Source organism: Solea solea, chromosome 7, assembly GCF_958295425.1.
Source record: "Solea solea chromosome 7, fSolSol10.1, whole genome shotgun sequence".
NCBI lineage: Eukaryota > Metazoa > Chordata > Actinopteri > Pleuronectiformes > Soleidae > Solea > Solea solea.
Window position 1 is genome coordinate 1,018,590 of NC_081140.1, and position 25,268 is coordinate 1,043,857.

The 25,268-nt window shown below is 43.1% G+C and overlaps 1 protein-coding gene across 1 annotated transcript in view; it reads left to right on the top strand.

Moving 5' to 3' along the window:
* The window catches only part of LOC131462099 (gap junction delta-2 protein), a 30,366-nt gene extending 8,320 nt beyond the window's left edge, over positions 1 to 22,046 (top strand). Inside the window, exon 2 of the mRNA XM_058633025.1 lies at positions 19,429 to 22,046. Coding sequence (XP_058489008.1) covers positions 19,429 to 20,278 — 850 coding nt within the window. The 3' untranslated portion in view covers positions 20,279 to 22,046. The remainder of the gene's footprint in view (positions 1 to 19,428) is intronic.
* Positions 22,047 to 25,268: the final 3,222 nt, after the last annotated feature.

Below are 25,268 nucleotides of genomic sequence, written 5' to 3' on the forward strand. Positions count from 1 at the left end.
GTGAGCGTGACTTTTGTGAAGTTAAAGCTCTGTGAGCGTGACTTTTGTTAACTTAAAGCTCTGTGAGCGTGACTTTTGTTAACTTTAAGCTCTGTGAGCGTGACTTTTGTTAACTTAAAGCTCTGTGAGCGTGACTTTTGTTAAGTTAAAGCTCTGTGAGCGTGACTTTTGTTAAGTTAAAGCTCTGTGAGCGTGACTTTTGTTAACTTAAAGCTCTGTGAGCGTGACTTTTGTTAAGTTAAAGCACTGTGAGCGTGACTTTTGTTAAGTTAAAGCTCTGTGAGCGTGACTTTTGTTAAGTTAAAGCTGTGAGCGTGACTTTTGTTAAGTTAAAGCTCTGTGAGCGTGACTTTTGTTAAGTTAAAGCACTGTGAGCGTGACTTTTGTTAAGTTAAAGCTGTGAACGTGACTTTTGTTAAGTTAAAGCTGTGAGCGTGACTTTTGTTAAGTTAAAGCTCTGTGAGCGTGACTTTTGTTAAGTTAAAGCTGTGAGCGTGACTTTTGTTAAGTTAAAGCTCTGTGAGCGTGACTTTTGTTAAGTTCAAGCTCTGTGAGCGTGACTTTTGTTTAGTTAAAGCTCTGTGAGCGTGAATTTTGTTAACTTTAAGCTCTGTGAGCGTGACTTTTGTTAACTTAAAGCTCTGTGAGCGTGACTTTTGTTAAGTTAAAGCTCTGTGAGCGTGACTTTTGTTAAGTTAAAGCTCTGTGAGCGTGACTTTTGTTAACTTAAAGCTCTGTGAGCTTGACTTTTGTTAAGTTAAAGCTCTGTGAGCGTGACTTTTGTTAAGTTAAAGCTCTGTGAGCGTGACTTTTGTTAAGTTAAAGCTGTGAGCGTGACTTTTGTTAAGTTAAAGCTCTGTGAGCGTGACTTTTGTTAAGTTAAAGCTCTGTGAGCGTGACTTTTGTTAAGTTAAAGCTCTGTGAGCGTGACTTTTGTTAAGTTAAAGCTCTGTGAGCGTGACTTTTGTTAAGTTAAAGCTGTGAGCGTGACTTTTGTTAAGTTAAAGCTCTGTGAACGTGACTTTTGTTAAGTTAAAGCTCTGTGAGCGTGACTTTTGTTAAGTTAAAGCTCTGTGAGCGTGACTTTTGTTAAGTTAAAGCTGTGAGCGTGACTTTTGTTAAGTTAAAGCTCTGTGAGCGTGACTTTTGTGAAGTTAAAGCTCTGTGAGCGTGACTTTTGTTAAGTTAAAGCTCTGTGAGCGTGACTTTTGTTAAGTTAAAGCACTGTGAGCGTGACTTTTGTTAAGTTAAAGCTGTGAGCGTGACTTTTGTTAAGTTAAAGCTCTGTGAGCGTGACTTTTGTTAAGTTAAAGCTCTGTGAGCGTGACTTTTGTTTAGTTAAAGCTCTGTGAGCGTGACTTTTGTGAAGTTAAAGCTCTGTGAGCGTGACTTTTGTTAACTTAAAGCTCTGTGAGCGTGACTTTTGTTAACTTAAAGCTCTGTGAGCGTGACTTTTGTTAACTTAAAGCTCTGTGATCGTGACTTTTGTGAAGTTAAAGCTCTGTGAGCGTGACTTTTGTTAAGTTAAAGCTCTGCGAGCGTGACTTTTGTTAAGTGAAAGCTCTGTGAGCGTGACTTTTGTGAAGTTAAAGCTCTGTGAGCGTGACTTTTGTTAACTTAAAGCTCTGTGAGCGGGACCTTTGTTAAGTTAAAGCTGTGTAAGCATGACTTAGTCTTATAAGTCCTGTTTCTCGGGCTAATGTGTGTGGCACATTGGGTCGGTCGATCGGGCTCTGGATGTAACTGCTGAGAAGAAGTTCAGTAAAGAGCTTCAACTGTCCTCAACGTCTGCTTATTGACCTCAAGTTAAACCCCTCTGGTTCTCATGCTGGCAACAAGGATTAAAGAGTTTCGAGGACGCAAAATTGCCGTGTGAAGTCGAAGAAGAAATAAGAAGTTACAAAGGCTACGTCAGTTTGCTCAGTGAGGTCATTGAGAAGGACGGTGACTGGGTGGAGTACATCGAGGGGCTGGAGCACGACATCATCGATACTCCTCAGTGTGTGCAGGGCCAAGACGTATGAATTGATACACAATCTGGCTACACCGCGTAGACCAGGAGGCATTGTTTTCAAAGAACTGGTTACGTTGGTGCAGAACCATCTGTGGTTGTTCCACTTCCACACTCATTCACGCAGGCCGGGAGTGACGGTGGAGCTGCAGCAATGATAGGAGCAGTACTGGAGGACATGCGTCAGGTTAGTCTGTGGGATAAATGACGACCAGTGGAGACCTGGTGATCCTCTCTGCAGGCGTTAGTGCTGCCGTACCACGCGGTGATGCAGTCTGTCAGGCTGCTCTCCACAACACAGCTGTAGAAGTTACTGAGGATTTCTGCAGACAGGCCAAACTTCCTCAGCCTCCTCAGGAAACACAGCCGTTGTTGAGCTTTCTTGACCAGCTGTGTTGTGTTGGTGGACCACCGGGTAAGGGGCTACAGAATGCATTATGAGGATACAAGTTTGTGTGTGTGAGAGAGCATGTGTGAGGTGTACACAGGTGTGCATAAGTACACAGTGATTACTCTGCAGAAGGTGTGTAGAACGTGGGTTTCAACATCACGTCACATGCTTGGGTTGCTTCTCTTCTCTCTCTCTGTCTCTCTCTCTCTGCCGTTGGACAGAGCAGGACTGCTTAAACATGCAGGTCTATCCTTCCTCCACCCTGTTATTGATCTCCAATAATGTAATAGGAAGTGGCTCTTGATAGAAGACAGGGCACTTAATGAAACAGTCTTTAAAACCTGTCTATTTGAAGTAGAAATAGTCTCATTGCTTTGGCAAGTGACTGATTAAATCACTAAGCACCTTAGTGACGTTTTGGCCATTAACATAAACCTGGATAGAATTTAGGAGAGCAAATATTTGTACTTGCAAAACCTTTCTCAGCAGGAACAACAGTAGCTAAACCCCCAAAGTGATGATCAGATTGTTGTCAAAAGTAACACAGAGTTAAAACACAAAGGAAATTTGAATCCTGACCCTAAAGCAGCTTGTGACCAAGGAGAAGGTAGGGCGGCATGTCATGGGAGGTTTGCTGGTTCAAGTCCCGGGACAGGCTGCTATTTTTAATCATTTCTATTTCTCAATCTATCCGATTTTGTTTCCCCCTTTTTATTAACTTGTGTCACTTTTAGACTTTGAAAATGTGAAGTTCATATTATTCATGTCACGATACCTGACTCCCATTAAGTCCAGATGTCTGTTCAATGATTGGTTAAATGCAGAATTAAAAATCTCTATAACACATTGGTGTGTGCAAATATAAGAAATTCTAATTCAATCACTATCAAAAGACAACTTGAAAATGACTGCCTGTTATTTCTATCATTAGCTCATTATACGTCATTGAAGCGTTGAACTGACAGTCAACACTTTCTCAACACTTCACATAATTCAATCAGTGCAACACTGTCTCCTTTTGAAATTCTGAAGATATTCCAAAATGCTGAGGTTTTTGCCAGGACATGTGGGGGCGTTATAAGGTGGTTTTATGCCAGTCCTAGAATGTAAGGGGCTTTTCCAAAAGTTCTCATTTTAGTGGACTAAACTTTTTCTTTGTTGATTTGAAAAGTTTTTTTTAAAAACACGGCATTGTTTCTGAAAGTATCTTCTAAATGCTGTAGTACATGTGACGCCAATAGACAACAGACATGACGCTCTACAGCAAGTGTTGCCTCTTGCTGTGACAGTATGATGTTTCAAACTCGTTTGACATTCACAAAAGTTTATGAAGACATGGACTCAGAGACGTGTCTCACCTGCTGTGGAGAAGCAGACTGACGCTGTCCCAGACCTCCTGTAGTTACTGCAGTGAGACGTTTATATCCGGTTATCTGGGCCAGAGTTTTCTTATCTTCTGCATTGGAAAGGTGAGCCTGTGTGCTATAATGAGAGTCTGTAGTAACATGAACAGGAAATACACTTGAATGCAGATTACACACGGTCGTCATGGACTGTATAATGTGTAACTCGTTTATTTAAATGTTCCTTGTTTTTATAAATTATTTTAGATGATTCCCATCTTCTATCTTCTTCTTCTTCTTCATGTGAGACTGATGGGGCGGCGCCCTCTCTGGACGGGCCTCCACTGTTTTTCACCCACGTGTGATTTGACTCACTGCACACACAACGAGTCAGAGGAAGGACAAGAACCACTCCTCTTCTGCATCTTTGTCTTCAGTCACTGTTTAAAACAGTCTTGGATGAGATCTGATACAGACACTGACCGTCGGTGTGAGTGTGAGAACGAGTGGTTGTTTGTGTGTCTGTATGTGATGGGCTGGCATGTCCAGGTGTTACCTGCTGTTCAGCGGCTTCAGTCACGTTCTCCTTGTGTTCACGCTGGCAGCGATGTTTTCAGTGAGTGTGTGTGTGTGTCAGTGCTGCAGCGACACGTGACTAAAGTCATTGTCATAATAATCATTGTAAAAATGTGAGAGGCTGTGGGCCGACAGAGTTCTTCTTCTCTGAATTGTCTGATGATGATGATGATGATGATGATGATGATAATGATGATGATAATGATGATGATATCTGATGATGATCCTCCACCATGAAAACAAAATTGAACACACACACAGATCCTGCCAACATGGTCATAGTCCTCATCTTCACTGCTGATCCTGTGAGCAGACATGACAGCACATGACAATTCATTCAGACAATATGCACACACGCACACACACACACACACACACACACACACACACACACTCTCCCATTCACACATTCTACAATGAAGCAGTGAAGGTGAAGGAGTGATTTAACTGTGGCTCTCAGGCCGGTTATAAAAAGCTCTGTGTGAGACAGAGCTGTTGTGTGAGTTGTAAATTTAGCTCCACCACCTGAAGAAGGAGCAGCATGACTCAGACAGCTGCTATTTATGGAGGAAGCTTTTCTTTTTTTTTTATCCTGATAGAAAACAGTGTGATATGTGTTGGAAGCGCGATGCTAACATTCACATCATAGCAGACGACTGTTAGCGTTCATACTGTAAACATTACAGTGTGATGTAGCTACAGTCTGAACTCCAACAGGGTAGTTAACTGGAATACAAGTATTTTTTTATTTTAAAGAGAGTTAAAGACAGATATCAGTGTAATAAGAATAAATTACAAATTATTTGTTTTCCCAATTTAATGTTGAACTCACATGGATCAGACACTGCAATAAAATATATTAAATTCAATTGGAATCAGGGCTACACGGTGGTGTAGTGGTTAGCACTCTCGCCTTGCAGCGAGAAGACCCCGGTTGGAACAAGGGCCTTTCTGCATGGAGTTTGCATGTTCTCCCCGTGTGTGCGTCCAAAAACATGCAATGTGGGGATTAGGTAAATTGGACACTCTAAATTGACCGTGAGTGTGAGAGTGAATGGTTGTTTGTCTCTATCTGTGTGTGGCCCTGCGATGGACTGGTGAACTGTCCAGGGTGTGACCCCGCCTATCGCCCGATGTAGCTGAGATTGGCACAGCACCCCCCGCGACCCTCTGGCAGAGGATAAAGCGGTAGATGATGATGATGATGATGATGAATTAGAATCACAATTAAATACCCACAGAAGCAAATTACTATTACATTAACTAATGGTATTTTATTTGTCTACAGACTTCCCTTAAAAAGTCCACACAGGACTGAGGCAGAAAAGTTGTCCGTGTTTCTAATCAAAAATCAGAGAGTTCCTCCAATCATCATGCAGAAGCTCAGAGTCCACGCCCACTCACTGCACCAAGGACCCAGATAGAAGCTAAGCTTCTGTGGAAGTGACAACATTTTTCTGTGCCATCCCAGAGAGAACAGCTGAAGCTGAGCTGCTACACGAACATCACCATGACAAACAGCTGATTGTGAACAAACTAGTGACACATTCTTATTGCATTCTAGCCTAAGTTTATGTTGTAATGTAACTGACTGCTCATATCTGCTCATATCTGATGATATTTTAGGGTTATTTTGCTTTCAGCAATAGTTTCTGCTTCCTGATATGTTTTTTTTTTAGTACCTGCTCCGGCGACGTTCCAAGTGAACTGAGCCGATACTATACATGATGTCATCAGTCTTCCATGCACTGATTGGAGTGCAGTCACAGGAAGAGGCACAAGAATCAAACTGAACACTCCTGAAAATGTTGGTTCATCTCTCATTTAGTGCGGAAATGTCTAAAATCTCGTCTGGTGTATTTAGCCACATCACTGCTGAAAGCCTGTATATTCAACTTCAGCCAATAAACCCCTACATGTTACACACTGGACCTTCATACAGGTGCAGATGTAGACTGTAGACTATAAGTAAGGTTGAGGTAAGAGGAAGCATTAAAGAAATCAATCATCTACAACAATCACCATTGCTCGACTTGTTACATGTTCAAATCCCTAATCCTCAGTGACTTTGACAAAATGATTCTCTGAAGTATAAACGTGTTTGGGATGTTTCCTGTTCATTGTGTGTCATGATGGAGGCTACACAAGTCCCAGTGGGTGGGAAGTTGGCATGGATGCAGCTCCTGGATTAGGATTGCGAAAAACCCACTGATTTAATCTGGATTACACTCATGGTCTCTCTCCCTCCCTGAATCCCATGCATTCAGTCTCTTTCCCTCCATCACAACCTGACAACCTCCTCCTTTCCTCATTCACCTGGTTTCTGCCGTCGCTCAGTTGTGAACGAGCGCTCACAGATGTTTTTAGAAAGTCTATTTTTAATGTCTGAGCGCCTATTTAACACTTACTTGATGACCTTATCTGTTGCCATGGTAACTGCCACAGTTACCCTGGTTACCCAATAGTATCGACATGAAGACCCTTGGGTAGGGTGCACTGGTGCATGAATCAGATAGGCTTACTCTTACCCGCTGCAAAGGGTTAAATCATTTTTATTTCTGTTTTTTTTTTAAATGCTAATAAAATGTTGGCCTTTGACAGTCGTCAGGCAGACTCATGGAAATACTCAGTCTAATGGATTTGATGATAGAAAATGAAATGACACAGTCTGTGAACATGTGATTTTCATTTCATTCACTTCATGTTCATTTGTCAACAAAAGACAAATGTTAAATTCCTTTGACTGTATTTGTGTGTGTGTGTGTGTGTGTGTGTGTGTTAGAGAGACAGAGATGATAGATCAGTGAACAGTATTCTATTTTTAGATTACAGACACAGGATGACACATTGAGACTGCAGTGTATTATAATAAGTGAGGATCTTCAGAATGTAACGCAGAGCACGAAGAACATGAAAGTATTTGAACACTTATTATTTTCCTCACAAAGCACATTATCAGCTTTGTGAGGAAAAAAGACAAAAATAACCGTAAGAGGGAATGTGTCCTTTTACCTACCGACCATAAATAATGATTTCCTTATCCAAGTCTCATCATAGAAACGTAGGGTTTGTGAGAAAATGAAAAGGATGTTGATTTATTTGAATTTTGCAGTTTTGTTGAAACACTTCATCACTTCAAACCACTTATTTCACAGGATAGAAGTCCAACTGTAAACACAACCAAACCCTGCCTCCTTTGAAAGGGTTCACAAGTCAAATGGTTAGTTTAATCTATAATCATTTAAGTGACGACACACATGATACTTGAGTGCAGTGCTGGAGAGATATTGATAAATAGATTGAAAAATACTGCAAAAATACTTTATGTTTCTAACATGTTCACATTAGGTTATTTTAATACTATTCCTCATGGAAATGCAAAGGAAAAACATACCGTACCGTACTGAACCATTCCACTCGGTGGAAACACGCCATGATAGTCTGTCGATCGTCCACTGTAGCAGTGGTTCCCAACCTTTTTTCCTTGAAGCCCACACACACAAATAAGAATAAAGTAAAAAGTTTATGATGCAAAAATAAACATACAAATTCATTCATTCACGATTAATAGTGTGGCAGCAAAGTTGTCGGAGGTGAACAGCTCCACTTGTGTCCTAACAGTGTCCAGCACAGAGCAGCGTAGGGCGGGTCGTGCTGGTCAATGTGAGGCCCAAATTTCTCCAAACATGTTTTTTTTGTTGTTGTTATTTTAGGCAGTTATTATCACGCTAAGGTGTGTTCAAGTGTTCATTTTCTCTGATTTTAATTTGTTATCTGATTCTATAAACACAGTCTGACCATCTCAAGCTTTTATTTTGGTACTTCCACTTACTGACCGTGTGAATTTGCACATTAGTTTAATATTTAGTTTCACCCAGAACATTTATATTTAACATTTTGATTTAAATGTACTATTTATATTTAATATTTAACATTTAGGTGTAACATGTAATATTTAGATTGAAATATTTAATGTATAAGTTAACAAATATTGGTGTAAATGTGAAAAAAGTTAACTTAAAAATTTCATAACACTTTTTGAAACATTGCTTGAATCTAAATTATGTTAATTAATAAGTGTTATGAACAAAATCCTCCAGCCACCCAATTCTCTACCCCTCCACCTGTATTCCACAGAAACCTGAAACTCCATAATGGACTATTTCAACCAGAAAATCCATAACATTCATCAGCACCTATATCACAATTCGCCACCTCTCTCCCCATCTGAACCTTCTCCTCCTTGTCATCTCTTCTCCAGTTTGCTTCTTCCCACTATCTCCGAAATCTCCAACCTCATACATTACATTACATTACATGTCATTTAGCAGACGCTTTTATCCAAAGCGACTTACAATAAGTGCATTTAAACATTTGGGTACAAATAAGAGCTAGAAGTAAGAAAGAGCTTCAAGTAAGCCAAACTATGAAGTGCTAGTCATAAGTGCGATGTATAAGTTTTTTTTTTTTGTTTGTTTTTTTTCCCCGTCGTCGTCGTCTTAGTCAAGGTAGAGTCGGAAGAAATGTGTTCCGACGGCGGTGGAAGATGTGGAGGCTTTCCGCTGTCCGGATGTCGATGGGGAGCTCGTTCCACCATTTGGGAGCTAGGACAGTTTCGAGTTCTGCGAATGCCTCTGCGATCCTCTCAGTGAGGGGGCAGCGAGCCGGTTTGCTGATGCAGAGCGGAGTGGGCAGGCTGGGGTGTAGGTTTTGATCATGTCCTGGATGTAGGCTGGACCGGATCCGTTTGTAGCATGGAGCGCAAGCACTAGAGTCTTGAAGCGGATGCGAGCAGCTACAGGAAGCCAGTGAAGGGAGCGGAGGAGCGGTGTAGTGTGGGAGAATTTTGGGAAGTTGAAGACGAGTCGAGCTGCTGCATTCTGGATGAGTTGCAGAGGTCGTATGGCACACGCAGGGAGACCAGCCAGGAGGGAGTTGCAGTAATCCAAGTGTGAGATGACAAGAGCCTGGACCAGAACCTGTGCCGCCTTCTGGGTTAGAAGAGGCCATATCCTTCTGATGTTGTGCAACATGTATCTGCAAGATCGAGCTGTTGCAGCAATGTTGGCAGTGAGGGAGAGATGGTCATCAAGTGTCATACCCAGGTTCCTTGCGGTATGAGAAGGAGTTACCACAGAGTTGTCGAGGGTGATGGTCAGGTCTGTGGTGGGAGAGCCCTTTCCTGGGAGAAAAAGAAACTCAGTCTTGTCGAGATTGAGTTTCAGGTGATGGTCAGACATCCACTGAGAGATGTCGGTCAGACAAGCGGAGATCCGTTCTGCTACATGTGTGTCGGAGCTGGGAAAAGAGAGAATGAGTTGGGTGTCATCGGCGTAGCTGTGATAGGAAAAACCATGAGAGAGAATAACAGAACCAAGAGAGTTGGTGTATAGAGAGGAGAGGGCCCAAGACAGAACCCTGAGGGACCCCAGTAGCTAGAGGACAGGGTTCAGACACGGATCCTCTCCAGGTTACTCTGTATGTTCGGCTTTGAAGATAGGACGAGAGTAGGGTAAGTGCAGAACAAATCACATACACAAATCAAAGCCCACCACATGTCAGCTCGATTCCCTCCCCACAACCCTAGTCAAGTCCTGCTCCTCCTCCCTGCTCCCCCTCATATCCGCTATTATCCACTCCTCACTTTCATCCGGAATAGTCCCTTCACTTTTCAAAACTGCCACTGTCACCCCCATATTAAAGAAACCCGGTTCAGACCCCAACAATTACGATAACCTCCGCCCCATTTCTAACTTACCTTTCATTTCCAAAATCCTTGAAAAAACTGTTACCACCCAACTTCACTCTCACCTATCCCTCCATTCACTATACTAGCCTTTCCAGTCTGGTTTCCGCCCCCGTCACAGCACAGAGACCGCCTTAATCAAAATCACCAGCTGATTCTGGTTCTGTCTCCATCCTCATCCTCCTTGATCTGAGTGCTGCCTTCGACACCATCTCACACCCCATCCTCCTCAGTAGACTCTCCTCCATTGGCCTCTCCCACACTCCCCTCAGCTGGTTCCACTCTTACCTCACAGGCCTCACTCAGTTTGTACAGTTCAAATCTTTCACTTCAAAACCCTCCCCAGTCACTACAGGTGTGCCCCAGGGATCTGTCCTGGGGCCCCTTCTCTTCATCATCTATCTCCTCCCACCTGGCCACATCCTCCGTAAATTCAATATCCAGTTCCACTGCTTCGCGGATGACACCCAGCTCTACCTTTCTTGCAAACCAAATTCCACACTAAATACCCCCCTCCCTCACCTCTTGTCTCTCCGAGTTAAAACCTAGTTCAGAGGTCTTGATGGACTTCATCATGCCTCCATCTGTACCTCCATCTGTACCGACCATCTTCAAGTGCCCTAGTGCAGCAGCTGAGGATGTGCTCTAAGGTTCCTCGCTTGGAACACAGGGAGCATGACGGTGTTTCTGCTATGCCCCATGTGTGCAGTTTGGACCGGCTAGGAAGCACGTCGTACACTGCCTGGGTGAGGAACTTAATGCGGTGAGGCTCGGCTTTCCAGAGCTCGGTCTAAGTTACTCTCCTCTCAATCACGTTCTCCCATCTAGTCCTGGCTCCCTGTTGTTTCATCCCCACTGCCTTGCAGGATCTTGACTCCTCCACTGCTGCTCTCACCTCCTCTTGAACAAGGTGCTGCCTCTCCTTCCCCTTGGTGTTCAATTAGGGAATTGGAAAGGATCCAAGCCCAGCTCGGCCTCGTGTGACCACACCAACCAGGCTACTGTGACGCAGCCTTGCCTTTGCCTCTTGGACAGTGTCCTCTGCCCTCCACTTCCTGCCAGTCCTTACCTCGATTCCAGCATTGGCCACCTTTGGGTCGTTTGAGTCCCTGTACTGCATCACCTCTCTTGCCCTTGATACCTTGAATTCCTCTTCCAAGGATTTGAAGGGCAGTTGCAGCTTGTTGTTGTGTGGTACAGTGCGATGCTGCTTAGGTTCTTGGGTAGCCCAAGCCATCTCTGCAGGTGGTAACTGACCTTCTTCTCTAAGGACTCGACTGTAGAAATTGGACAGCATAGATGAGGAGGGGCCACAGGATCCTGGGAAGCATGCCATGTTGGTAGACCCATGCTTTGAAATTTCCAGGTAGGCCGGACTTGTCCACAGACTTTAGCCAGCAGTCCAACTCGGAGCTGGTTTACTGAATGAATGCTGTGTCTGTGAGTGCTGTCAAAAACCTTGCCCAATCTCTTGACTGGTGCCTCTGTGATGGTTGGAATGGCCAAGGCTGCGATGTTAAACCTGAACTTGTCCTCCACCCGTCCTTTCCTCAGCACCATGGATCTTGATTTAGCAGGTTTGAAACGCATCCGGACCCACTCAACCAGCTTTTCAAGTCCATTCAAAATCCACCGGCAGCCTGGGACTGATTCAGTTGTGACTGTGAGGTCATCCGTGAATTCATGGATGACCTCACAGCCAATGTCCAGACTTCATTTGAGGCCCTCTGCACTCTGGCTCAGCAGACTTGGTGAGCATGTTCATGGCTAGGGAGAACAGAGTCACAGAGATGGTGCACCCTGTGATTATGCCGATCTCCACCTTATGCCAGCTTGAAGTAGTTGCTCCTGAACAGACCCTCATGCTGAAATTGTTGTAGTAATCAGCGATGAGGTCTCTACACCTGCTAGGAACATGGTGTTTTAACAGAGTTAGCTGGATTAGCTTGTATGGGATTGAGCCAAATGCATTTGCCAGGTCCAGCCATAACACCGACATGTTGCCTTTGTTCTCTCTGGCCTCCATGATTAGCTGTTTCACCACACTGGTGTGCTCCACACAGCCTGGCATTCCTGAGATGCCACCCTTCTGTACTGATGTGTCGATGTAGGTGTTCTTGATCAGGTACGTGCACAGCCGTTTGGAAATGGCACTGAAGAAGACCTTTGCCTCAACACACAGCAGGGAGATGATGCGAAACTGATCTAACTGGCTGAGATTTCCTCCTTCGGGATCCAGACTCCTTCAGCCACTTGCCAATGATCTAGGATCTTCCCCTTTCTCCAGAACACGAGCAGGATTTTCCACAGATGCAGTAGGAGTTTAGGACAGGTCTACGAGGATGTTACACTCTCCCAACTCTTGCTCTCTTCTGGGGTCACTGTACGTCTACTTAAGATATTGGTCAATGTCTTCCTGTGAGCAGGCGAGTTTCCCACTGCACTTCTGACCCAGCAGGTCCTTGGTGAACCTGAAGGGGTTGGCAATAAAGGCAGTCGTCTCACGCCGACTCCTCCGGTGCCACTCTGCCCGAACGGAGAACTATGATCTTCTTCCGTAGGATGCACATTAACTGGGCCAGGCCAATGTGTTCCTCTTCTCCTGCCACCTTGTACTGGGACTTCAGTGCCTTCATCTCCTTCCTTATGTTATGGATCTTCACAGCTCTCTGGTTTTTTGCATATGGTGTTCTGGCACTTTTCTTCTCCTCCTCACTAAACCGTTCGGCTGTGATGCTGACAATGAGTGATGTCATGGCTTGTAGTTTTCGGGCGGCCTCTCCCTTTGCCATTGCCTCCAGAATTTGGTCGACAACATCATCGAACTGCTTCCACAGTGAAGACATGTTTGCCGCCAGCCATTTAATTTGCCTCCTGTCGTACTTGATGCTCACGGGGTCAGTCTGCAACACTGACAGGTTCCGGGCACTATGGGGTGACTCCGGGCCTGGCCCCTCCTGCGTCTCACCAGGTGTAGCACCTGTGCAATGTGTTGCAACTGCCTCCAACGAGCACTTCATCTTCGTTCGGTGAATCTTCAAGCCGCGGGTGTTCTTGCAGACTTTACCAAAAGTGCATGTACACTGCTTGCTCATAGTCGTTTGTCCATTGCCTTGGTTGTTTACCTTTATGTCCGTCCAACTGGGGTGCTCATCGTCCCCCCTCTCAGGCACCCCTGGGGGTGTCTTTCCATGAGATTCAGGAAGCATAGGCAGTGACAAAAGTAAGATCCAAATTCATCCTCATCTCTTCCCCAGAGGATGGAACTATAACACCCGTCAATGTCAGACATAAACGGCTTTAGTAACAGCTGGGTGCGCGTGTGTGTGCGTGTGTGCATATCTGATTAAAAGTGTGTGTGTGGGTCCATTTGTATATTATATGCATGTGTGTTAGTATGTGGGCAGCCAGGCCAGCAGGAGAGAACCCTGTCCCATCACTCCTTCTGTCATTGGCCTGATGGACCACAATATCCCACTGCTGTGTGTGTGTGTGTGTGTGTGTGTGATGGCAGCCAGGTGACCCACTGTGAACTACTCACTGTTGATAAATTGATAACCTGGCAAATCAACCTACAGAGAAAGAGAAAGGGAGACAGAGGATAAGAAAATAAAACATGTCATATAAATATAAAGGTTACCTTTTATTTTTTTATTCATACATATATATATATATATATATACCCAGAGACGTACAAAAACGTATATACATATATATATATATATATATATATATACATATATATATATATATATACACACACACTGGAGAGATGTTTGTATAGAGACAGGTTTGAGATGAAAGGGTGCGGCAGGTGAAGGAGTAGAATGGGGGAGCAGGTATTGATGGAGGCTAAAGTTAATGTGCTGAAGAGGATTAGTAGGTCACAGTCAAGAAGACATGACAGACTCCTGAGCTCAGCAGAAGCAGAGCAGACTTATCATGGAAGATTCAAAGAAAGTCATAATTTCACCAAAATATTAACAGTACAGTCTGTTGTCTTTTTCTAAACTAAACCAAAATCAAGCTCATTCAGTCAACACAACTCACACTCAGCAAGAAAACGCTACACTTGACTTATATTCTAGTTGGTATATTTTTCTTTCCCTTGGTTTTCTTCCCCTTGCCTGTTGCCGTGGTAACTAGCATGAGGGGAGCATGAGGAGGAGAGATGAGAGGAAAGGGAGGTGGTGGGGGTAGGTGGTGTTGGGTCTCTGGGTAAGGGAACCATGGATATTCTTTTTAAATGATAAAAAAGAATCCTTTTTTTCTGGGTTCATTTTGTCTTCTGCTTCTGTTTGTCCACACGTCTGAAGCAGAAACCTTCCAGGTCCATCTCTCTTCTATGACTACATTTACTCTACACCTGTTTTCATTTGCTTTGACTCACTAACCCATGAAAGTCAACTGTAGCTCTTGGTACTCACTGTGCAGGGCATTTCATTTCTCTGAGGTTGAATAATGCAGATCACTGGGGCAGCATTATCCTTGTCTCTGAGTGGCTGTGTACATGTGCAGTATAGGCTGTGTACATGTGCAGTACAGGCTGTGTACATGTGCAGTACAGGTACAGTACAAACTCTAATGGTTTCCACGTCTCTGTGTACATTTTCACACATAATGAGACCCTTGAATATGACCGATGAGATTCACACTGACACCTGCCGAGGACGTGCTGACATAATGTAATGGCATCATCACCAGCGCCTGTGTGGCAACACATTAGTCAAAGAGAACAGCAAACACTGTCCGCTGGGAACAGGAGGTGTGAATACACTGAGACATGTGTTCATATGTCTGCCATGTGTGTGTGTGTGAAGCACAAGTCAACAACAGCTGATGATTATTCATGTTTGGGGGCATTACTACAAATATGAATGATTGCACATGATTTGGTGACTATAGCCGTACATGCATATGAATGAGTCTCTGCAGCAACAAAGCAACAGACTAAAACCACAAACGCCTCATGTGATGGTTCAGATGGCTCAGAAACAGACACACACAATCTGGAGATTATTCCTGATGTGGGTGGACGACCTGTGTTTTTGGGCATATTGTAGAGAGAGAGAGAGAGAGAGGGAGGGAGAGAGGGAGGGAGAAGGACCAAAGAACTGTGAAAGTAAAGAAGAGAGCCAATGAATAAGGATACTCTACAGAGGAAACAAAAGAAAACAGGTGGGGATGATGTGAGGGGTATGATAATCTACAGCTTTTGATGGCATTAACAACAAAAACCCACCCATGGCTCAGCTACAGATTACAGCAGTGGGTTTGCGTGTGGAAGCTTTTATATTTCATTCTCTATGATGAGATTTTCTGTTATTGCTGATCCCCCCCCCCCCCACCACTCTGTCCCAGCACTGAGGAGCTGCTTCCTTTAAGGAGAAGTGGTGACCTCGTCATCTGTTTTTATCCCTTTCTGCAACCAGTTCATCTTAAACAGTGATTTACTGTCTTATTTCAGCGTGCGTGTGCGTGTGCGTGCACAGGTGTGGATATTTAACACAGTGCTCTCTTACTGTGGTATTGTGAATTCTCTGCCCACTAAGCTCCTTAATGGAGTCACTACAACACCATTTCATTTTTAATTTAATTTTTTCTCTCTCTCCTCCCCTCCTCCCCTCCTCCTCCACCACGGCTGATCACAGTTTTTTGGAGGTCATCACCAGTGACCTGCTGTTCCAATGAAAGGTTCATATGAACTGCACATTGTGGGTCTGGAGAGGATTAATGTTGTATGAAACCCTAAAATAAAACCATTCCTTCTCCACCTAGATTTTGAAAAAGTAATCCATGCGTAGATATTCTCAGATCAGATGAGTGTAACACACTCGTCTCTGATATCAGTCACGAGTGGTCCAGGATGGTTTTACTGTCACATCACACCAGTCACTGGCTTCATGTTTATTTTACGATTGTACTGATCACTTATAAAGGTCATGTGAGTCTGGCCCCTCACTACATATAACAAATGTTTTCTATTTATATATAAGGTCATATTATGATACTAATGTTGATATTATTTGACACCTCTAAACCTTTGTTTTTAATATTTGATTTATGCCGTTATTATTATACTATTAATATACTTTTTATTTCTTTTTGTTACTTGTGTTGTTTCCTGTCTTGTTTGGTTTTCATGAATTTGGTCAGTGAAAGCACCTTGTAAGTGTTTTTAAATAGTGCAATGTTATTATTATTATTGTTGTTTTCTAATATCATTATTTATCTGTGGTGGTTTGACAAACACATCGTGTTGCTGGGCTTGATTTCATAAATCTATACTGGTTTTACACAAATATGACTTTGTGTTAAATATGATAAACAGGCCTGAGGTCCAGCAGATTCCAGGGACAGGTGATATTATCCAGCCTCATCCGGAATGTGTGCTTTATAAAGCACTGCAGCTGCTGCAGCATCACAGCCAAAATAAGACAAAGACACTCACTCAGTGAAAGCAAGGTAAAACAGATTTGAGCCATTTAACAAAAGGCTCACGTAATAAAATTTACACCTGCTTAATATACATGTATATTAAGCAGGTGTAAATATATACATATATGTATATATATGTATATATTTACACACACACACACACACACACAAGTACACACATACTGTATATGTGTGTACTTTTCTAGACTCAGTGTCAACTTTCACAGGGTCAACAGCAACATTATCAGTGACATTTTTGTATGAACTAAATAAACCTATAGCTTGTTTATAGCTTGTTAGACTCGTGTGAATTAGTGAGAGTGATTTTGACCTCTGCATTTCACCCGTCCTTTTCACACCAGCAGGGAACAAACACTGCACCTTACTCCAGAGCACCCCAGCCCTTCACCTGGTGACCCTTCAGTCACAAGCCCAGTTCCCTTCCACTTGGGCGTGGGCTGCCCTGCCTGCCAATCATGTCTCCCCTCTGTAATAAATAATAAAAAATAATGTACAAAGCTGAGATATAATACTACACATGCATACTCTCTCATGCTTACACAGAGAACAGAGAGTGCATTGACCTGCATGTTTTTGTGTTCTGTCCAATAATGCACGAACAGCGACTAAATGAGCGGTCGTGACTCTGCTACATTACGACCATATGCTGCAGGGAGGAAACTGAGAACCCAGAGAAAACACATACAGACTCACCATTGGAAGGCCTTTGGTCGGACAGTATGCTCATGGTTTACTTTTTAAAGCAGGCAGATGTGTCTTCATATTTAAATGGTCTGTGTCTGAACACAGTGACCTCTCCTCATACTGTGCACAGTAGCCTCTGAAGTCATCGTGTATTGACCTGTAAACCCATCAATCCATGACAAATGGAATGAGGTCAGGTTTGGACAGGCTACTGTAACGACAGTGATTCACTGTAGATTATTTATGGGATTATCATAAATATAAATGCTGGTGATGAGTGAGTGTTGATGCTACGCACGAGTCACAGAGATCCTTTGTATTTGTGTGGGATTGATGCACAAGGATGCAATCAATCAGCAGATTAGCAGCAAATGTCAGGCCTGTCTGTAGTCTGCAGTCACAGATTACAGGGAGACAATCACTGTGACACTCACACAGCAAAGAGCCCACTGTCTGTTCTCAGATTTGAAAAATAAACGAGGGATGAATAAATTGAGAAAAGAACTGTACTAGGAGGAGGTAATATGTGTGTGTGTGTGTGTGTGAATGAGGTTTATTTCAGTTGTACCTGTTGCTAGAGCGGTCACTAACTGAGACATCGTCTGTATGAGTGTGTTTGGGTGTTTGAATTTTTGCACAAATAAATCACACTTCCAACTTCAATCTGCTGTAAATTGAACAGACCGACTGATGACGGAGATAAGTGACACATGAACGAGGTGAATTCATGACATCATCGTTTTTCCCAAAGTAGCATGATGACTGTCTACATGTATGACGTGTGACGTGTATGAAAAGTCTGCTCCCAAAAATCCTTTTGTGCATAGATAGAATGTGAAATCATGTCATGTGACCAGAGGCCATCTCTCCATCTCTAACACTCTGTGCTGATATTAACACTTTTTTATTGTCTGACTCTTCTTCAGACTTTGTAAAGTAGTATAGCAATCAATCTAATAAAGGGAACTGCATGCAGAGGAGTTAGAAAACAACCACAACCACAACACTTACATGTATGATAAACACAGTCTTTTTCAGTTTTCAGCTTGAGCCACTTTACAAATGGCTCCTCATCACTTGATTTGCATTATTCTGAAAGGTTATTATGGATTTGTTGATGAGTGAGGTAAATGTACCTTGAGTCTAGACTGCAGGTTGCCATGGTACTTGGACTTAATGATGCAGAAGACACTAAATTTAGAGATCAGGAGGTGTGTCACACACACAAAGACACAGAAGCAATCACAGTGGATCATCTGTCCACATATTTGATTGTATGCTGGATGCTCTTCCTGACACAACCATGACCTTTATCCAGACTGGACTGTGGCTCACTTGTGACTGGAGTCAATTTAGAGTGTCCAACTAACACAATCAAGGGGGGGATTGGGTACGTTGCTCAGAGGTAGCCCAGACCTTGACCTGTCAGGGATTTGAACCAGCAAGCCAAGTTCCCTTTTCACTAACCATGTGCTGTCCCTGTTGTGATTTAAGAGCACTGATGACACATTTAGGCTACACTCTGAAGTGTCCTTTTCAAGTGCTTACTCTGGCTGATGAATTGAATCTGAAGTACTTCTCTTCTCTCGTTCTTACCAAGGGAACAGGGACTTAGTGCCGGTCCATCATTAGTGCAGTTTTCTTCTCTACTTTCTGGATGGATGGATGGATGGATGGATGGATGGATGGGTGGGTGGGTGGATGGATGGATGGATGGATAGATGGGTGGGTGTGTGGTTGGGTGGATGGATGGATGGATGGGTGGGTGTGTGGTTGGGTGGATGATGGATGGATGGAACAGTTCTCCATTGTGGGGCTAATAAAGAATGATCTCATCTTAACTAATATAAGACAGGCATGTTGAGTAGCTGTGTGTCAATCTTACGTCCTCTCGTCTTGTCCTCTTCTGTTCCACCAGCTGTCCTCATGTTCATTAACCTTCTCTGTGGCCTTCTTCTTTTCCTCCTGCTGAGCAGCTCCATCTTCAACATCTTTTGTCTAAAATAATCACTCCTCTGTTGAAGACACCTGACATCTGTGCTGGCAGCTTGTGGATTGTGAGTGACTGGGTCTGACAAAGACTGGAGTGTAAAGCACTTTTAAGTGGTCATTACTCCTTGGATGGGAAGGACATTATGTTAACACCTCCTCTCTGATAGACTAAATGATTGTACTCTGGACTGCAGTGATCCCATTTATCTCTGTCTTTCCCCCTCAGGATCTTGCTGACAGTGGTGGTCATTTTCCGCATCCTGATTGTGGCCATTGTGGGGGAGACGGTGTATGAGGACGAGCAGGCCATGTTCGTCTGTAACACTCTGCAGCCCGGCTGCAACCAGGCCTGCTACGACAAGGCCTTCCCCATTTCCCACATCCGCTACTGGGTCTTCCAGATCATACTGGTGTGTACGCCCAGCCTCTGCTTCATCACCTACTCTGTCCATCAGTCAGCAAAGCAGAAAGACCGACGCTACTCCTTCCTCTATCCCATTCTGGAGAGGGATTACGGGGGTAGGGACGGTGCACGGAAACTCCGCAACATTAATGGAATTCTAGTTCAGCATGGTGGTGATGGTGGAGGAGTGAAGGAAGAACCTGACTGCCTGGAGGTGAAGGAAATCCCCAACGCCCCCCGAGGCCTGACTCATGGTAAAAACTCTAAGGTCCGTCGGCAAGAAGGGATCTCCCGCTTTTACATCATTCAGGTGGTGTTTAGAAACGCACTGGAGATCGGCTTCTTGGCGGGCCAGTACTTCCTGTACGGCTTCAGCGTGCCTGGGATTTTTGAGTGCGACCGCTATCCATGTCTCAAGGAGGTGGAGTGCTACGTGTCGCGGCCCACGGAGAAAACGGTGTTCCTGGTGTTCATGTTTGCAGTGAGTGGCATCTGTGTGGTGCTCAACCTGGCTGAGCTCAACCATCTGGGCTGGCGCAAGATCAAGGCCGCCATCAGGGGCGTCCAGGCCCGCAGGAAATCCATCTGTGAGATCAGGAAGAAGGACATGGCCCATTTGTCCCAGCCGCCCAACCTGGGACGCACTCAGTCCAGTGAATCAGCGTACGTGTGAACATGAAGAGACGGAAAGGAGGACGTGTGGGAAGAATGCGCAAGTAAAAAGAAATGTGTAATTTTAATTTTGATGATGTGGAGATCAAAGAAGATGACCTCTGTTCTGTGATGATGGAATGAATCGAATGTAAGAAAACCAAATATCCAACTCTATGATTTTGTAAGTCAAGAGGCAAAACAAGAGGAACATTCTAAAAACCTGGGCACTCTTCTACAAATGAACATGATTTTGACCTTTTTTTAATCTAATTACCTTTCCCTGTGCCCCGTTTTTCTTTCCATGGGAGGAATTAGAGGACAGGAATAGAGATGAGAAGAAGAAAGAAGAGAGAGGAGAGCTGATGGGAGTTTAAATTGGTGTTCGATTCATCCAATGGTGCTTTTCTTCTGTTAGCCTCAATGAAGAGGGATGAAGGATACGGGGTGGGACACGGACATCAAGCCGATGAAAGCATCCTTAAAAAAGCCATGAGAGACTTCAGAGAATTACAGCAAGTTAGAGAGTGAGGAAGTGAAGGAGCAAGGGAGGAGCGAGGGAAAAGGGGGCACTTCTTCACTCCGCCAAGAGCTGCCTCTGATTATTGTCAGCCTCACCTCTGCTGGAACACTGTCATGAGTCCAAACCTCGAGAAAAAGATGGACTATGTTTGTGTTTTGTCTCCTGGCAAAGGATGACATGAACACAAACACGAGGAAGTACCATAAACACGTCCCTCTCCCCTATCTCTGGCTCTCTCTGGCTCTCTCTGGCTCTCTCTGGCTCTCTCTGCTCTACAGCTGGCAGCGATGTGGACCCCCGGGGTTCTGGATGACAGTGAAGACCTTCGCCACACTCCTGCTACGTAAACTATGGAGACGAACTAACGAACAACGGCACAAACATGTGAACGTCCGTCTCTTCTGAAGCACAAACCAAACGTCCCTCCAGCATTCCAGTGTGTGGAGAAACAAAGGACAGATGGACAGATTTCCACACATTTTATAAAGTACAGTATCTCACCACGACTCAAGACAGATTTTGTTTTTGAGAAAGTGATGGTGCCATCCCTGCGTTACATAGATTATGATCATATTATTTATCCATTGATCCAAATAGAGTATATCCAAATAGATTTATTTGTCTTGCGGGTGGAAAGGTTGGGACTTGTTGTTTTTTCACATGTAAATGTCTGTGTGTTAGTTTAATGGGTACTTTGTCAATTTATCAACACTGACTTCATACCATCATTTTCTTGGACTCTGGCACTTGCTAGTACACTTTATTTCACCATGTGCAGCCTTTTCTGGACAGAAAGTAAAGCACGTAAACTCCTTAGAGGAAAACCACGACTTTCTGCTGCCTCCATCAGTAAGTAAAAATGTGCTGTGACTTTTGGGTTTGAAACCATTTGCCCAGATTTACCTCAGTGACACAACTTTACTAAACACTGCAGCTGTAGACCAGCGTTTTCTCTATGGAATTTTGTGAGCTCTTACAAACTTCACTTTCCAGTCAGAAAAGACTGTCAAATAGTGTGATAGATGAACAGTTGAACATAATCTTAAGCATATGTACATTGTCTGTCCCTGCCTGCAGCCATGCTGGCACACACACAGTCAATGTTGATAATGTAGTGAGGCAGACACATCAGTTGCATGGCTTCTGGCAAATAAGGCCTGTGAGCCTTTAAAAAAAGGCATGTTTACATGAAGCATTGTTTCTTGATGAAGCTGTGTAAATAATGAGTAATAACCTTCGAGGGTGTGTATATTTTTTATTGTGGGGGGGGGGGGGGGGGGGTTCAGAATGCATGCTCTATAAGAGAAAGGTAAAAGAACAACATGCAAGAAGGAGAAAAAGATCTTTAGGATCCAGAGTGCTGCACTTTGAATACTGCAGACAAGTGAGAGGGTAGCAGACTGAAGGACCCGACTTTGGGTTGTGTTCATGGACACGCTAAAATCATTTACAACTAAAAGAAACACACACAGAGCCTGTGAAACCACATACAGGCTCAGATTTCCTCGTTTTAAATCCACAAATCTGATGCAAGGACTCAGATATGAGGATGTTTATGTTCAGTGATATAATCAATCATCCGCTAGGTGAGGAACAATCCGAGACACACTTTCTCACAGAGTAGTGGTCTGTGTTTAATCGTAACAATAGCTGAGTCTCATCTGTCACTGCAAACTGAACAGCCGTATGCACGTAGCTCAACGCGACTAGAGCTAAACACTGCCACGTTTGGGGTCTGATTCTTCCCCATGCACTCATGGAATTATGACATCATTGTTTCTTCTAAAGTGGGACTCCCAAAACGTTTCTGTGTTTCTGTGTGCTTAAAATGCTAATATGATATATATCCATATATATATGTATATATATATATATACATATATATATATATATATACATATATATAAACATATATATGGATATACATATACATGCATGTGTTTATACAAAAATGTGTGTATATATGAATGTATATAGACATATAGATATATATGTGTTTATGTGTATACAGTATATATATATATATATATATGTATATGTATATATATACATATATATACTGTATATGTATATGTATATATACATAAATAAACCTAAAGGTTGTAACAGATATTTATTTATATGGAATCATGGAATGAATGTAGAAACAAACCCAAAAAGTCTATTTAAATTCAAAGAGTGTTTTAATGGCTTTCTTTAAACTTTAAACACAGTGTTTCTCCTGTGACACATTTGGCACAAAAAAGGTATCTTGGTGTTAGTTCATCTTTACACAGAGAAATACAACACACACAGAAAACACTGGTGGACACTGACAGAGAGCGCACAAACGCACACAAGTCAGGGAGAAGAGAGAAAACACAAACTCACATACAGAGACAGAGGGAGAGAGAGAAGCATTGCGTGCACACACACACACTCTTGAGTTTGTGTGTGTGCATCAGGTACATTTTTAAAATGAAACTTTGGCCTAAAAGTCCGTCCTTATCCGTCTTTGCACCGTAGACTGTCCTGTAACCAGGACGGCTCGGGTAACCAGGATGGCTCGGGTCGCCTGCACACATGACCACGTCGCTGATGGAAGTAAACAAACAACGTTAACTGCGTTCATTTTTTATCCATTTCAGATAGAGCTACAGTAGGTGCTACAGTGGATTTAGAAATCCCCCAACTGTAGTCCCCACTGAGGATCTCCATGGGGCTCAGTGCAGTTCATTGAATGCACCAGGAGGGACCATGGCACAACAGGAAGCCTAATAATAGTGTCAGAGTCTTGGCTTCCAACTGTTAGCTTGTGCTTCTAGTGACGGTTTAAACACTGACCTTGAGCTTAAAGGCGAAGCCGATGTACTGAGCAGCTCTACACAGCTCCTCACTGCAGTCACTCACTGAGTCACTGCACAGTGCAGCTCTAATCCAATCTGTAGCACTATTTTTAGTGAATGAACATACACACATTCATCTGAGGGAAAAACAAGCCAGCATGAATGTAAGAACAGTACAGTGTGAGTTCACATGTCTGGTTTCATTTAGGTTAGGAACAGTATGAGAACCTTGAGGGCCCTGAACGTGTCCTGGTTTTCTGTGGTTTACATTAGTGACAGTGACAACAGTCCAAAGGAGAAGCAGACCTGAGATGTTCCTACAGTCCACTACTCTCCACTGTCTGCGTTTGTATTTGTCAATGTGAAAATGAATTATGCAACTTGCTTTTTTTCCTCATTTGCTTCTATCTTTTTGACTTAGTGATTCATTTTGTCTGTTGCTCTTTTTGTGCAGTCACATATCAAAAAAATGTATGTTTTTTTTTCTATGTAAAGGAACAAAAGCTTTTTGCGACGTGTAAAATCAAGGTCAGAGTATTCAAATGTAAATGTTACATTTCCTCTCTTGCCAAAGTGAACATTTTGTTCATTCTCAAAAATGTTAACTGCATGAGTATTTGCTAGAATCAGCATGTTTCTATCTTTTCTTCCACACTTTTCTTGTCCAAACTACAGAGCAACGTTATTATGTCTTGATGCAAAGTGTGTATATTATACTTACCCAGTTCTACATACAGTACAGAACCAGGTGCACAATACCAACTCAGTGATATTAATACTGCCTATTACAGTTCATCAGTCTCAGCTACAACTGCCAAGATATTTTTAAGAAAACCCAACATAAAGTACATTGACTGTGTTAAGACATTTGCACATAAAACCTTTATCCTTTATTCTATGTAGAGGGGCATTTTATTCCTTCAGAATATCAGTCAAAGGATCTATTGTAAAACACAGGGTACACGAGATGATAAAGGCTCGCAGACACCAGAACAAAATGAAAATCAACCATTTACAACCTTCCATAATGGGTTCATCCTCTGTAAAGCTCAGTGTGGGCAATTTATTTGGTAACAGTTCACAGACAGCAGCCTCAGGAAAGCCAAACATGCTGATTTTTCACATCAGTCTTTTCTAGTAAAAAATCCAGTTTTTAATCAAACATATGAGGTCAATTTTATAGAAATGAAATCAGCATACTCGTCATTACCGTTCACCCTCGTGCTACTGGACAAAACAACAACAGAAACATTCCTTTATCTTTGATGCACTACAACACTACAGAGCACAGGGTGGGTTTCTAATGCTGCACTTACACCAGATGTGACATGAAGTTTTCACATACAAAGTCAATGCACAGATGCAAGTACACTGCTGCACTCGCTTGAGTTGGAAAACATCAACTTTAGTGAAAACTGCCTCATACAAATAAATGTGAAAAACTGATCAGGGTTTAGATTGATTTGGATTCTCTGACTGACGTCCATGTGCGGCAGCCAGATTCAGTTGGTTCACACCCGGAGCTACAACACCACAAACACTGAGGGGAAAAGTCACAGAAGAACTGTGTCTTTACATGTGGTGTGACCGCAGCATTACCCTCCACTGTTACTAACATGTCCACAAAAGCCTTTAGCAGGCGATGACGTCATTCTCATCCAACC